Here is a 15940-nt window from a genome sequence, read left to right on the forward strand (position 1 = left end):
GTCTGAAACAGAAAAGATAATAATATAAAACTGCCGACAGCGTTAACCTAAAACATCTTCTCGAGGCAGACTTCAGATTCAACCGGCGCAAACGTCAAAGTGAGTTTATCATCGAAGGGTCAGAAAATAAGAGATGCATAGTCAACACGGTGTTGTTTTACGAGCTAGGAGTTAGCATTTCTATCTGAATATCAATATCAGACTTTTTTTTTTTTTTACAAGTGCAGTTTGCTTTAATTTGGATTCTCTAATTCCTCTGAACTGTTCTGTTTGTTGAAGCCTCCACTGCTGCTGCTGCTGCTGCTGCTGCTGCTGCTGCTGTTTGGCGGCAAATTGGAGGCTGTGCTTCCTATTTTTAACTATTTTTTTTAAAGGATAAATAGCAGCTGGGACATCAAATATTTAATACTTTCTCCCCGTAGACAGAAATGTTTAACTCCAAACTCATAAATAGTCTGAATTGGTCGAGACAGTCGGCTGTCAGTAGTTGATGTAAATGAATAAGTGAGTGAGCAGCGGTGAACTGAACACTGAATGCAAACACGGTGGATTCTTCTTCAAATTAACACTTAAAAGTTGAAAATATATACTGAACTTTTTTTTTTTTAATATAACAATTAAACAAAAACAAAAAAAAAGACATAAGCATTAAGTATTTGAGAATCAAAAAAACAACACTTTGATTTATGTATAAGGAATAAAATATAGTAGAATTAACTTTGAAAATCTAAGACCAAAAAAAAAAAAAAAATTCCCCGACTGTAAATTACAACAAAACTCTTGGTTTAGAAAAAAAACACTACATCCTCCCGATGGTTTCCTTTAAGAAAATAAAACTCAAGAGTCTGCTAATGAGAATGAGAGAAGGAAAATATTGTCTCACTCCTGTAAAATTGTCTCTAAAAGAAGACAGGCGGCGAGAAGGACGATTTCTTTCTTTCCCCTCCCCTCCATGCTGATCCTCTCTCCGCTGCTTCCCGTCTCTCCCCGTCTCGTCTCTTCCTGCCCCACGTGTCAGTCAGGAGGCTGGTCGGCTCTACACAGGCGTCAGTTAGTGTGTGTGTCTTCCCCCCCCGCAGGGTCGGTGCTCGTCTCTGTTCAGTAGGAACCGTAACGATCCTGAGGAAACACGAGAAAGTGTCAAAACATTTCAAGTCAAACAGCTGCTGAGCTCGAGGATGACACATGACGCATGACGCCACCGCCGCTGATGATGCTGATGATGATGTCTCACCTGGATCGTGTTCATGACGCCGTTAGCGAGGACAGCCATCTTTCCCGCCACGGTCTTCACTCCTTGTTTGAACTGTGCGATGTCCGGACCGGAGGGGAGCACGCTGTCGAAGCCTGAAGCCCGAGCTGACGGGGAGGAGAAGAAGAAGAGTTACAGCAGGTCAAAGAGGCTGGAGAGTATAAAAACTATAAAATCATTTTTTTTACAGGTGTCTGATGTTGTGGTATAATTTTACAAGACTTATGATGTGCTGAGACAAAACGCAATGCAAATGATTATTGATAAAATGATAAGCGTAAGGTAGAAGTGTGCTGATTTAGTATCATGTGGTATGTATACCTCACAAGAACTTGTATGTTAAAGATAATCACACTCAGAGTGCTGGATAAAGTTGTAAGTGTGTTTGTATTAAACTAGGACAGATCAAAAATCAGGGTGTAAAATGGAAAGAATAAACTTAAAAATAAATAAATACATAAAGCCAGAAGAGAATTTGGAAATAATAGTGTAAAATAAACTTGAACAGCTTTTAAAAGATAAAAGACCAGATCTGGACAAAGTAAACATGTCCAAAACCTATTTTTAGGACTTTGGGTCTGCAACAGGTTTGTTCCATTTGTTGTTGTTTTTTTTGCTTATTTTTACATTTTAGTTCTGGCTGTTTCAGTGGAGTTGTGATGTTGTGTTGGATGGAAGAAGTTTGTTTTTCTGTAAATGTTAAAAATTATAAATCAATCACAGTATTTGGTTTATTATTTATATCAAATATAATCATTTTGTATTTTGATTTCAGCATGTAACCCGTTTTCAGGTCTCTGCCGCAAAAGATCTCAGTGAGATAACAGTTGTTGGAGTACCATAAATAATTGTTGTAATTAATGTAATATCTACTCTTTTTAATGTTTTTTTTTTTAATTTGAACTTAATCTAAATTTAATTTATTGTAAATCTGTTTCTTTTTTGTAAACCTGACTGAGTGATTCCAGTGTTCATGCACCTTTAATCTGTGCAAACAGCAATAAAGTCTGTTTAGATTTCCTGAATAAATAAAGTTTAATAATAATAATAAATTGGGAAATTTAAAGATGAAACCTCTATTTTATTAGTATATGAAGTATTCTAAAAAGTTGAGGATAAGGGTGAATATTATTAAATATTTTTGTTATGTTTGCAAATCTCATGAAAAGCCCAAAACCAACAATGAACTGATCTACTAACAAAGTCTGAAATATCTTCTTCCTCTGTGCTGTAGACTGTTGTTGTTTCCAAAAAACTATTAAAAACACATCAGTGAGTCACAACGAAGCACTGATGACATGTTCCTTCATCACCATCAACACACACACACACACACCCCTTCCTACTGCCAGAAACACTCACTAAAGCAACAAAGGTGGATTCATCCGCCGCAGAAAATAGTCCCCAACAAACACACTGCTTCCTTCTGACTGAGAAACATTTTTTGCTAAAAACTACAATGTTCAGCTGTTTTAGGAAATCAAAAAGTCTTTTATAACATTAAACTACAGATCTGTGATTTGATGGGCTCGGGTTATCACCTGGTTCTGGACTTTTCCTTTAAACTAAGCTTTTTGCTACTTTTGTTTTTTCACATTTTATTAATTTTCACCACAACTGAACAACTGAAATAACATTTAAATTAAAATAATTTATTTCTTTAAGTTTTCTTTTAATTTCTCTCACAATCACACACACGTCTCACCTTTATGGTCCCCGCCTTCTCCGAACAGGTCAGCAGAGCTGATGGAGGTGCTTCCAGACATTCCCTCCAGTCTCGTCTTCGCCTCATACTGCCAGAATAAGAAAGTCAACACTCGGGTTATAACACGACAGTTTTTCACAAATAAGATCTCTTTCCAGGATCCATCTCTCGGAAGTGGTTCTAGTGTTTAGTTATTGTTTTAAAGCGGTTTCTCACCTCGGCGCTGCTCTCTCGACCGAAGAACATGTCTGAGGAAATGGCCTTTGCGTTAGCGAACTTCTGCCGGGCCTCGCTGGACTCCGACACCGGAGCAGAAACATCAGCTTTCCTTCTGCTGGGAAGTCTGGATGAAACACAACAGCACACATCACAACCGTCACAACTTTATTTTGATTTTTTTAAGAATAAAAGACATCAGACAGGAAGTCATCACCATACCTCTCTCCTATTGGCTGAATACTAGAGATGGTGACCTCCTCTTTGGGGTCGTCTTTCTCCAGAGCCCAGGAGGTGGTGAAGGAGGCGGTCCCTCCATCAGTGTCCCACCGGGATCCAAAACTGTCTCCCACTGTAAACGGGTTGTCCTTATACCTGGAAACCACAGAGGACAGACGTCGCTGCTTTAATATCTGTGAACTCGGCTTCTTCTACTCTAGAATATAAAAACAGCCGAACAGCTTCACTGATCTCAGCTGGTTGAAGCAGATAAATGATGTAACACGTGCATATTTACATCAAAGCAGAACATTAATCCCACAATTAATGTAGCTTGTTACTCAGTTTCAATGTCTTCTGTCAGGTTTTTGGAAGCGGTCGAAATTATGTTTGTTTATTGTTCTTGATGGTTTGACAAGTTTGAATTTATTTCCTTCGCAGCAGAAAAAAAAAACACATCATTCCATGATTTAGCAGTTTTGTTTGATGTGTTTGAATGTTTGATTATGCAGCAACTTTTCTTTAAAAATTGTGATCCAATCTGCGATGTTTTATGTTCTATTATTGCAGTAAAATTGTGGGAATTGGGGAAAAATTGCAAACAAAAGGAAAATAATGTGATATTTTGAAAACTACTACCAATGACGAGTTATATGCTATCACTTCCTTGGATAAAAAACATATACAACCATATTTCAGTGCTATTTTAATGTAATTTAATGTATTTTACTGTATTTTCTGAACATTTGTTAGCAGGTGAAATTTGTCCATCATCACCTGAATGTGCTGCGATGAATCCAAGAGTCATATGCTATCACTTCCTTGGATAAAAAGCATAACGTATATCACAGAAACGACTATATTTGTGCTAATTTTTTTTTAAATGTATTTTCTGAACATGAGAGCCATGAGCTCAAAGACATATATAGAAGACAATACTGTACTTGAGTTCAGCCTTTCCATTAGAGTTTCATTTACAAAGTGTCCATTTTTATGTTGGAGGTAGATCATGTCCATCTTTATGTCAACTTGTATTCTTCTGACTAACTGAATCAAACCTCATTTAGGAACATTTGATAATTGTTTTGCTCTGTGGCGTCATTTTTGTTTGCAGGTGAGATTTATCTATCTTCCACCTGAACATGCTGCGATGACATAAAATCACCACGACATGAAATGTGACAACTGGTCCAAATCACAAGCGGTCTGTTGATTTGGACGTTTCATGTGGAAAAGTTGTGGTCGTTTAGCAAAAATTGCAATCTCTCGCAAATATCGCAGAGATTTCTTGATTTTGTGTTTAATTATTGTGATCGCAACGGTTTCCTGGTGAGACTGAAGAACAAGTTAGACGAGGCTTCAGAAACTCCTGCAGGTCCTCACTAGACTCACTAGAAACAGACTGGAAGAAACTCACTAGCTTAGCAACATTAATGCTACAAACAACCCATAATGCAACACTCGCTGTAGGAGTCATGTTACTTCCTCTGTTCTAAAAGAATATCTGATGTTGTGAACATGTAACCGTCTTCTCCTTGAATATAAGACGACTCTTTCTGTTTCACATGTAATTTTCATATATTCAGGCCAATAAGGTAAGTAGATTTCATTTGAAGGAGTGTTTCACATACTTCGGGGGTCCAGAGGTGAAACCCGGCTCGTCAAACATGTCCAGTTTGGAGCGAGACGAGCTCTTTGCTCCCACAGGAGTTTCCTGCTCGATCACCTGCATCTCTGACATCACCGAGTGAGACACAGCGCTGAAACAGGAAGCACACACACACAAGTTTAGAGACACAACAAACACTTTTATAACGATCAAACGCCTCAACTTTAATATGATAAGGAACTGTCACATATAAAGAATCCTGTATTAAGAGAACTGTAATTGTGCCAAATAACGAGACCTGATAACATGCGGTAACTGTTTGAGGTCATCAGAGGTTCACAGGAAGACAATCCTCTTAGAATAACAACAACAACCGGATGTTCCTGTCGTGACGTTACCTCCTGTTTCCGAAGCCCATGCCCAGTCTCTCGGCCTGCTCCCTCTTCTTGCCCTCCATGTTCTGAAGCTTCTTATCTTCCATCTTCCTGTCGATCTCCAGCTCTTTGTAGGCCAAACGCATCGAGGCCACACTGGTGGAGAAAGAAAGATGAACAAGTCTTGAATATTACACTCTTTCGTATATTTCTAGTATAAGAGAGATAAAATCATTTATTTGGATGACGTACATGGATTCCTCGGCTTGTTTCTTGGCCTCGGCAGCCTGCTCCTCTCTCAGCTTCTCGGCCACTTGCGCCTGTTTCTCCACCTCTGAGAAACTCTTACTGCTCACCTTCTGGGCACCGAGACCTTTCTTTGCACCGAGCTGCATGAGGAGAAAATGTAGAATACAGATTAGTTACACCTGTTCATTTCCTGTTTAATGGCTTCATGCTGTCCATCTGTTGTTCCAGGTGAGCCTAAATGAGCATCAAGTAAAACAGCTTCCAAGATAAAAGGTTTGTAGTTTGGTGAAAAATATGACTTACTCCCTTTTTGGCAGCCATGGGCTTCTTTTTTCCAATGATGGAAGGTTTCACATCTGTAACACAAACATACATCTGTTAATAAACTGCAAGTTTTATTTTTCCAACCTACCAGAACAATTTTTAAATTGCAGACCTGCAAAACCAAGCAAGAAAAAAAAACAACACACCAGCTCAAGACAAAAACAAGTTAATATTGATAAAAAGGCTGAATGCAGAGATTCAGCACTGAGAGGAAAAACGTGGCTTTTTTAAATTGTGAATTCTCAAACTGCAACCCGTCAAATCATTACAGGCACGAAGCAAGGCGCTCAGTTAAAGTGGCGACCTCAAAGATCTGCGTTTCATTCTCTTTGGCGGCACCATGTGGCGTTAAGCAGTAATAGCAGGTGTGTTTTTGGACCTCACTCGACATCGCTACCGTCACGGTAGTACGAGCCAAGCGGCAACCTCCGGGGCCGTAAAATGAAGCCAATGCGGAAGTGCCAAAAACTGCAGTTCCTTGAATGGCCACCTGAGGCTCCAAAAGCGAGTCAATCCCCATAGACCCCCATGTTAAAATGTCCAACTTTACAGCAGAAATAAACATGTTTACAGTCTGGTACAAAAAACGGTTTTGGTCTCTTCAGCTACTTTCTCCTTTCGTGACAACTGTGGGGGGAGGGGGGAGTTTTATTAAGCCGCTTCAAAACCGCTCCTCAGAAACCAACGAGTGACGTCACGGTAACAACGTCCATATTTTTATACAGTCTATGAGTGCGAGCGAACTGAAGAGCGAGTCTGTTGCGTTAGCTCCGCCTACTCTCTCTGGCGGATAGACCACCGGCTGATGGGAAACGCGTCACCAACTGCGCCGCTTGTGATTTGAATGCATGGCGGGAAAGTCGCCACTGACACCTGGTTCGTAATAATCATAATACTAGGGCTGTAGTCAACCGAAGAAAATCTTGGTCAACTGAAATCGTACGTCGGGGAGGAGGGAAGGGGGTTGTAACGGGACAGAGTGCAAAGTGAACTCACATTTCTCCGTTTTGTCTCTTCAGGTTAAGCTAACCTATTGTTGCTAACTTTGAAGCTAACCCCCTTCACTTTTCCAGCACTTGGGGAAACAACAGACGTGACTTTTTAGCATTTATTAACTGACACACTGTAGTCTGTACTATACATTTACTGCCAGACTGACAACTTACCGCTAACCTTTTCCTCTTCTCCGCTCGCATATTTAGCGTTATTTTTGGCATTAAAAATATCTTTTGGCCTGGCGGGGTTTCGTTGATATTATAACAGGAGAAACGCTGATACAGTAAACGTTGAGTACAGTTAGACCCGACAGTCTCCATCAGGTTGGGCGAGTTCAAAGTTGTGGAAACAGCGGGGGTGTTTTGAATACACCCCCTTTTTCACAGGTAATTTGTTAGTCTGTCCCTCCCACCGCAGGAAATAATGGATTACTCCTGGAAGGCTACTGATGTAGCACTTTTCTCCTTATGAAAGTAACACGGAGATTATTCGACCAATGAGAATTTAGTCGGACAAGAGCATATAGTACAACTAGTCGACCAGCAGACTACAGCCCTACATAATACTGCAAATGTAAAAGCTTTCATCAGCAGGTCATAGGTTCAGTCACCACTGTGTGACTTAACAGACATTTATTTAAATGAGATTATATCTTTCAGGATGTGTAAGCCGCCGGTGCACCGCAGCATTTAAAACTGATCTTTTGACCTCACCACTGACTAAACTGCTTCACACCTTCTGCACGACAGCAAAGACAAAAACTCTCATGACACCGATGTTAGTCAGTCGGTTTGATCTCAGAAGAATGTTTGTCATGATTAAATTAACAAATTGAGAGAAGGGCTAGGAACTGAAACTACTGACGCTTTAGGAAACTATTCATGTTTCAGGATGCCAGACTCGAAGTATACCATTGTTAGACTCAAACCTTTGATCCCATTCGCCAGTTCCCTTCCAAGTTATGATGCCATAATGTCAACATGTTTCATCAGAAGCGCTAGCAGCAAAAATACCAGTACTCATCCCCGCTGATTACCTGGAGGAGGTATGTACTTTGACTGCTTTTACACAATGCAGTGGCCTTGGTTAAACCAGCATTCAGCGTGTCAAAGAGTTGAACAGCAGGCGCTCACCAGAAATAGTACCAGAAAAATTCCATTGCGTGATAAGAGAGGTGAGAACGGGAGGCGGCTGATGAGGTGTCAATCAAGCAACACAACCATGCGTCTGAGGCAGAACCAGCCAGCGCAAAACAGCAACTATACCCGCTCTAATCACCTTGAAGTGTCCATCCTTCCTGTGATGACAAACGCATGGAGTCCTCTACAGGACAGGACAGACCAGCAACACCATCATATCCCAAAAACACACACAAAAAAAGCAGATTTCACATGAGAAAAATGCTCTTTTTAAATAAGCTTTGAGCCCGATTAAGACTAACAAATACCCTGCTGGATGGATCTGTGTCACCAGGATTGAGCATCTTGCAAATAAAAAGTGAGATTTATTATTTTCACAGGTGTAGAGAAGAAGAAAACTATGAACTATGCTTCCCAGGCCTTCGTGATTGTTCATCAGATCATTTTGACCTCAGTCCTCTGCGGGTGAAAAGTTGTCAATCATGTCAACAATGAATAAAAGAAAAAATTATTAATAAGCAAGGAGTGGAGCAGGTTCTTTTTAATTACAACACTGCAGCTGCAAACAATTTAGTCCGTGTAACTATACAAAAGATCCAATGATCTAAAAATAGAAAAGAGAAGAGAGAGATATGAAGTTGCAGAGCAGGACTGAGTCAAGTATGTTCCCAGTTGAATAAGCAAAAATGTCAAACATGAGAAAGGAAATTGGCGATGACAGTGCTGAGGTTATGAAAGAGCCGGGCTTGTGACGCTCGCTGCCTTTCGCTCACGGAGGCCTGATTAAAGAGAACAGACTCACCGATGGAGGCTTTGGGTGATGTGCTCAGACCGTCGATGCTCGGCCCTTCCTCCGGCTCTGCAAACAAAAAAGATTATAGATGAAACAGCTGAAATAACACAAGAACATACTCCCACAGATCATCCAAATCAAGTGTCACATCCAGCTGATAATTAAATATAGTCTAGAGTTACAGGACAGGTGAATCTTTATTTTCAAAGACAGTGGAGTCGATTCAACTCGCTGAATGTTTGAAAGTGATTTATGGTGACACTTTCAGCAGGTTGTGGAATCACAAGAGATTAAAAACAAGAATCTGTGCAGCAGAAACGTTACAAAGACTCGTTTTTATCATTTAAGAAACATAGCAAGAGTCAGACTCTTCCTTACTTTAGTAGATGCACAAGAAACTCACTCATGCCTTTATTATATATATATAGATTGTTGTAATGCATTTTATACTGGTTTACCAAATAAAACCATTGATCGGCTGCAACTCGTTAGGAAAAAAGGGAACGTTTTACACCAGTATTAGCGTCATCGCACTGGCTACCTGTAACACTGAGGATAGATTTTAAAGTTCTTTTTATTTGTTTTTAAAGCCCAAAAAAGGTCTCTAGCAGCTTCATATCTCTCAGATTGATCGTCAGAATACGTGCCAAACCGTTCGCTTAACGCCGGCTTGTTAAATGTGCCACAAACAAAATGCAAAAAAAAGTTATGATGAGGAAGCTTTTTGCAGCTACGCACCAAAGATCTGAAACTCCCTCCACATATTAGACAAGAAGCAGCTCAAAACGTATTTTTACTGTTATCAGCTGTTTTTTGTATTTTTAACTACCTGTTTTATCTTCCGTATCTCATGCTTTTACCTCTTTTTATCTTCTTACGTCTTTTACTCACCGTATTTTTTATTGTTTACTGTATTTCTTTCTTTTAATATTCTTAAATATCTGTTTGTTTGTTTCCCTTTCTGTAAAGCACTTTGAGCTGCATTTTATGTTATGAAAGATGCTAATAAATAAAATTTATTATTAGGTCAACCCCCCCCCCAAAAATACTGGATCCTACATTTCCCATGATGCAACAGACAGCATCTTTTCATTAGACGAGGGCTGCAACTAATGATTATTCTTATTATCGATTAACTGTTTTGTCTATAAGATGTTAAAAAATAAATAAAATAAAAAATGTCCGTCCTGAGTTCTTATTCTCATGGTGACGTCTTCAAATGTCTTGTTTGGTTTTGATCAACAGTCAAACATCCAAAGAAATTCAGTTTACACTCATTAAGACACAGAAAAGGTTAAAACCTTCACATTTAAAAAGCAGCAACCATCAAATATTTGTCATTTATGCTTTAAAAAAAAGCCAAATAAAACTCAACACCCACAATTTGTAAACCAGGCTTTCTGATCTAAATGACATCACTATGACATCATTATTTTCTCAGACTTAAGGCTCCGTCCAGTCTCATTAAAGACACGATACTGTTGTTAGAGGCTCAGTAATACTCCTCAGGATGAGTGAACTGACCCTTTAAAATGAGTCAGACAGGTTAGATTATGATGTTCAGACTGATATGTTGTACTAACGGTTGTCATCTTGGCTTTTGGCCGTTGTGTCCGTCAGCTGTGGGACGACGGCGGCTCCGTTCTGCTCCGGCTCGGAGGGCGGCGCCATGCTCCAGTCGTTAGCAGGCTGAAAACCATCAAAAAAAATCAAGTTCTTTATATGTTCAGATTACTTACAAAGCCACATATGTTTCTATCATTTTATATTTTAGAATTCCCCAAAAGCTTCAGATTCAACAATTAATATTGTTCTGATTTTTCAACAATGTTTTACAGGCTGCATTTTTATATATTTGAGGTTTATTAAACATATTTTGTTATATTTGTGTTGTTGTTTATAGTGTCACTGATACCAATTCTATTTCTATTTTCAAATATATATTTTATTATTAGAAAAATGTTCTTTTTCAAGTTCAAATCAGTTCAGATCATGTGATTCTTATCAAAAATGTTTTTTAATGTTATAAATTAACATTAGATCAGATACAGTTATCAGATTGTTTTTTTAACTCCAACCAACCAAAATATTCATGTTCCTGATGAGGAGAAACTACATTTATTATAATAAACTTATTTATTAAAAAGGTAGCAGCAGGACAGAACATACCTGTGTATGTTCTGCAAAGAAGTCTGTCTCTTTCTTCTCAGGAGCAGCGGGAGTTCCTGCCGCCGCGGAGGAGTCGATCCACAGCTGCAATGAGGAAAATGTTTGTTATTATTAAAAGCATTCAAGCTATTTCATTAAAAAACAAACACACACAGGTAACAAACAAGTTCACAGGTTATTTTTTTGGCATATTGCCTGCGATGTGATTAGTACACACCCTGTGGACTCTGATCTGGATGCTAACATGGTTCAGACACTGATTATTGCTTTACCACTCTTATGTAATATGTCAATAAGCCACAGGACACCGCTGAACACGACTGTCGTATCTCTGAGATACTAAATTACATAAAAATTATTCAACCAATAAATCAGATTGCGAGCAGATATCAGGTAACAGACTATAAGAGCTGTTAAGACACATAATATCTGAGAATAATTAGTTTTATATGTAATATTTTAGAGCAGATAAGTTGCCTCTCGGTTTATATAAACCTCCAGAGCTGACTGTATGTGTTCCCAATTTTTTTTTTAGGATTATTTCAGGGCTTTCGTGCTTTATTTGACAGACACAGAGAGGATAACGGGGGGGGGGAGGGAGGGGATGTGTGTGTGTAATAAAGATACAGGTATCTTAGTACGTGCACACGTTGTACTGAACATTACAGGGTCAAGTGAGGGTTCATCAAGTGTAGCTGATTATACTGATGTGTTATTTCTCCAGAGAGGAGAAGCCGAATTAAAATCATTTAAGACTGAAAATGTATTTATTAGAGCTGAAAGTGCAGTTTTATGATGATTGGAAGCACGCAATAAACAAAAAAAAAGGCAACAGCACTAAAGTTTGATCCACAAACCTGTCAGTCCACTACAATGAAAACGTCTCATCCCCCGAGCTGTTTCTACTTGACTGATACTCACATCTGTGCCATATTTGGACAACGCGGTATTCGCTTGCTGCCGGATCTTCTCTCTGTACATCTGGGCCGCGCGACTGTTATACTTGGCGTTGGTGTCGTTTGTGGAGCAGCCGTGCTGGCGGAAGAACGCCGTCTTCAGACAAGGAGGAGAAGGAGGAAGTTATTGCATCACATCAGAAAACCACAGAGATTAACCAAACCTTAACTTTAACCCATAAATACTGTTTTTAATTCAGTTCAGGCCTCAGCTCTGTTCTGACTTACCGCGTTGGCGTTGCCTCCGACCTGCATACATCTGAGCTGAAACCAGTTCCAGTTTGAGTCTAACTCAGTGGATCTGAAGGAGGGGGGAAAAAGGAAAGTCAGCAATCTCCAGTATGACAAGTAAACCTGAGCGTTGCACTACTGGTCACTGTGTCATTCACAAGGAAAAACTCTACGCTGCTCAAACGCCACGTTCCTCTAATCTCTGCTGGTAGCACACATGCATCTGCTGTACCCGGCAATTAGAGAGACTGTTTTTTTCTCTCTCAGGCTGCTCAACCACTCACTAAAACAAGAAGTACGAACCATAATAATGACTCAGAATTAAAAAAAACAGTGAAAGTGGAAGTGCATGATACTGGTCGGCAGTCTAAAAAGAATCTGAGTCTAAAAATCTTAATTAAATCACTGATAAACCAACACGTCTTCATCAGGGTATGAGGTGCCATGACGACAGGTGTCCAATTTAAAACTCTTCCAGGTGGTCATGTGATTAGGTCACATGGTGTGTTAATTCTGCCCCTTGAAGAGACCACATAATAAGAGACATAACAATAAGAACAACAAAAACACACGCAAACATAAACTATAACAACCTCACATGTGTGAAGGCAGAAAGGAAAAGAGTCGATATTCAATCACAAATCAATAGTGTGTAATTTAAGGACAATCTGACAGTGATAAACACTAGTGTGAGTTAACTCTAATAGTGTCCTACAATGTGAAAATACCCTCAATAGTCAAAAAACAAGCTGTCAAAGCTCATAATTACAACAACAATAGTATTCAGTACTAACAGGAAGGTGTGATGATGGTTCAACAGTGTAGTATGAACATCACAGTATAGAACAGCAGCACAGTGTTCCTCATGAAACACAGTGTAGAAGTCTATTTCCTTGTTTAGGTCTAGAAAGGAAGTGGCCCTGACTTTATCAATCCAAAAAGTCTCCCGTTGAAGGAGACGTTTGTCGCCTCCACCTGCATTATTCAGAGTGACCTCGATGGCCGTGGCGTTCAAAGTGAGGTTGTGTTGGTCCTAATATCCCACAGCTTACGTTTTTTTTTTTTTTATAACTTACAGAGTGCCTCAGATCCTTTCTAGACCGCCAATCGAAACCACAAACAACCAACACTATTGTTTTTTTCCCCGGTGCAGCACACACCCATTGTTTTTTTCTCTTCATGATAATGACTGTTGAAAGCTATGAGTTATTATTATTATTGTTGTTGTTGTTGTTGTTGTTGTGAAGCCCACCTGATGAAGCTGAGGTGCACGCCCAGGGAGCGGTGGATGCCAGAGCAGTCGATGCACAGGAACACACCGTATGGAATACTTGCCCAGCTGGGGTTCTTGGCCGCGCAGTCAAAACATGCCTGTAAAGAAACAAAAAGTCCATGTGAAGCACTATGAGATACTATAAGCACGCAACATCGGAATGGTAATTACACTGCTGTGAAGCAGCATGACGAACATGCGACAACAACATGTCTGAGACGTGATGATGTATGTGCCTGTTCTAGCACCCTTATGCAAAACCAACCTACTTTATTTCATAAAGGAAAATGTGAGCAAATAGTAAAAATATCATTTTATAGAGACCATGAAGACGTGTTCAGACGTCTTGTTTTGTCCGACCAACAGTCAAAAATACAAAGACATTGAGTTTAATATGATGTATGATACAGAAAAGCTTCATATTCTCATATTTGAGAAGCTGCAACCAGCAAATATTTGTCTCTTTAGTCCTTAAAAAATGACTAAATAGTTGCCAATTCATTTTGCATCGATTGACTAATTGATAAATCACTGAAGCTCTGACAGAGATGCTTAATCTAAAGATTGATATATTCTTATGATTTACATGCAGTCACTTGCATGAATGACTCAGCTGGCATGTAAAAAATGTGGAAGTGAACAGAGGAAACAATAAATACATTAAACACCATTAGTCAGGAACACTATACCAGTAAAAATGTCTGAATATTGACAATAACAGTGAGTTAATCTATCTTCAACCATTTCGATAATCAATTCATCATTGCAGTCATTTGTCAAACAAAAACGGGCAAATCTGCTCTTGTTACAGCTTCTTCAATGTGAGGATTTAATACTTTTTTTTACATTATCTTTTGAATCTTGAACCAACAATCAAAACCAGACATTTGTAGGGCATCATGGACAAGAGATTGAAAACAGGAACAAGAAAGTGAAGGACTCATTACATCATTCTGGGTTTTTCTTACAGACTTTAGTGTCAAACAAAAGGCTGCCGGTCTAATTCACACTGTGTCATACAGACCAGAATCACAATCTGTTTATTAGACAAGTATGAAGCATATAAAGAATGTGTCTTTGCATTTACTCCGACAATCACAACATAGAAGAATAAAAAATGGAACAAAAGATAATAATAGTAATGACTTGAAATGGGATATAACACTTGAAATGAAATATGGACTCTACTATGGACAAAGAAATAAAGTGCATGACATATAAGAAGGTGACGAGTGCAAAAATTAAACGTGACATGTGCAATAAATAACTAAATTATGTAACAGTGTGTGTGTGTGTGTGTGTATATGTGTGTATATGTAGATTTGTTGCTGTTGTTTATTTGACTTTATTTTTTCTCTGAAGTGTGTGTTCTGTGTCTGGTTGGCACACTTCTGTTCATATAGGTTCTCTGAAAGAAAACCTCATAAAAAAGTAAATAAAAACATATGTATGTAACAGTGCAATACAATATACACTGTAAAGTCCAGTTTGATTAAATATATGTGGAAAAATCATTTACTATAAGGTTTCTTTGAGGCCAACACAGTAAAAAAAGGAAAATTAAACACTAAACATATTATAAATCTGAATATAAAACTCAACATAAGGCAGCAACCCTGTCAGATCTCATCAACACCAAACACTGTTAGCATGAGCGACACATACAGATAAACGTTTCCACTTCACATGTAGCTGTAACATTGAAGTATTTTATGTGTTTATCTTATAAACATGTAGAGTTTAACGACACTCATTTAACCAATAAACACATCATCCTTCTAGTTCGGTTTAGCTTTAGCGGTGAGCCGCCTCGGCGTACACAAATCGTATACGTGGCCTTTATGTTTGACCGGTTTACCAGCAGGCTAGTAGCCTTTAGCTCCTGTTAGCTGAACGACTGTGTAGCCGAGTTAAGCTAAACTGAGCTAAGCTAAGCTAGGAGACAGTTCCGGACAAATGAAGCCAACGGGACGGCTGCCAGTAAAATCCCCCGTTAACAGAAACATACACACGGACGGCGGCGGCGTCTTATTCCGTTACCTTGTTTGTAGGGATGGATCTTAGCCTCTTGAAAATGGTCAGAATTTCAGTCTTATTTGGTTCCGTAGCCATCTTGCCACTCTGACAATTTCCATATGCTGACGTCACTACGGGTCCTCCCGTGCCCAAAAGAAAAAAAAAAAAGAAAAAAGCGATATATCCTGGAGGAAAACGTGGACTTTGCGGATATTTGTTCCTTTTGTAATCACCAGAAATAATGTGCTGTCATTCATAAATTACATTTCTTAATCAGTTCATCAGAAAGTTCAAACTTGGTAGTGGTCTCCAGTATTAGCATAAAGCGCCCCCCATATCATCTGAAATGTTTGTAAGTGGCCTTTTGCATCATATGTCAGCTATTTCATGGTCAGACAGCTTTAAAGGCTTTTCAGCCA

General features: G+C 39.1%; 1 protein-coding gene across 2 annotated transcripts; it reads right to left on the reverse strand.

Annotated features, from left to right (window-relative positions):
• Positions 1–203: 203 nt before the first annotated feature.
• Positions 204–15659, reverse strand: arfgap2 (ADP-ribosylation factor GTPase activating protein 2). 2 transcript variants are annotated; one of them, XM_044358865.1, is made up of 17 exons: positions 15546–15659; positions 13485–13603; positions 12230–12302; positions 11967–12098; positions 11046–11129; positions 10460–10565; positions 8886–8942; positions 8223–8267; positions 5928–5980; positions 5628–5764; positions 5400–5531; positions 5024–5152; positions 3396–3548; positions 3174–3300; positions 2958–3045; positions 1235–1359; positions 204–1119 (listed from the first exon to the last, which is right to left on the reverse strand). In XM_044358865.1, the coding sequence occupies exons 1-17, from the start codon at positions 15615–15617 to the stop codon at positions 1099–1101; spliced, it is 1653 nt and encodes a 550-aa protein (XP_044214800.1). In that variant the 5' UTR covers positions 15618–15659; the 3' UTR covers positions 204–1098. The 2 variants fall into 2 exon arrangements, with proteins under 2 accessions (XP_044214800.1, XP_044214811.1); XM_044358876.1 differs by lacking the exon at positions 8223–8267 and having other exon boundaries at positions 15546–15658.
• Between the last annotated feature and the right edge of the window lie 281 nt (positions 15660–15940).

Source organism: Thunnus albacares, chromosome 1 (assembly GCF_914725855.1).
Source record: "Thunnus albacares chromosome 1, fThuAlb1.1, whole genome shotgun sequence".
NCBI classification, from domain to species: Eukaryota; Metazoa; Chordata; class Actinopteri; order Scombriformes; family Scombridae; genus Thunnus; species Thunnus albacares.

Excerpts from the sequence above, each read along its gene's own strand:
- arfgap2 (XM_044358865.1), bottom strand. The coding sequence starts at position 15,617 with ATGGCTACGGAACCAAATAAGACTGAAATTCTGACCATTTTCAAGAGG. Across the intron at positions 12,303-13,484 it reads GTGCACCTCAGCTTCATCAG|ATCCACTGAGTTAGACTCAA; the intron begins GTGGGCTTCACA and ends CCCCTCCTTCAG. Across the intron at positions 10,566-11,045 it reads TCTTTGCAGAACATACACAG|CCTGCTAACGACTGGAGCAT; the intron begins GTATGTTCTGTC and ends GATGGTTTTCAG.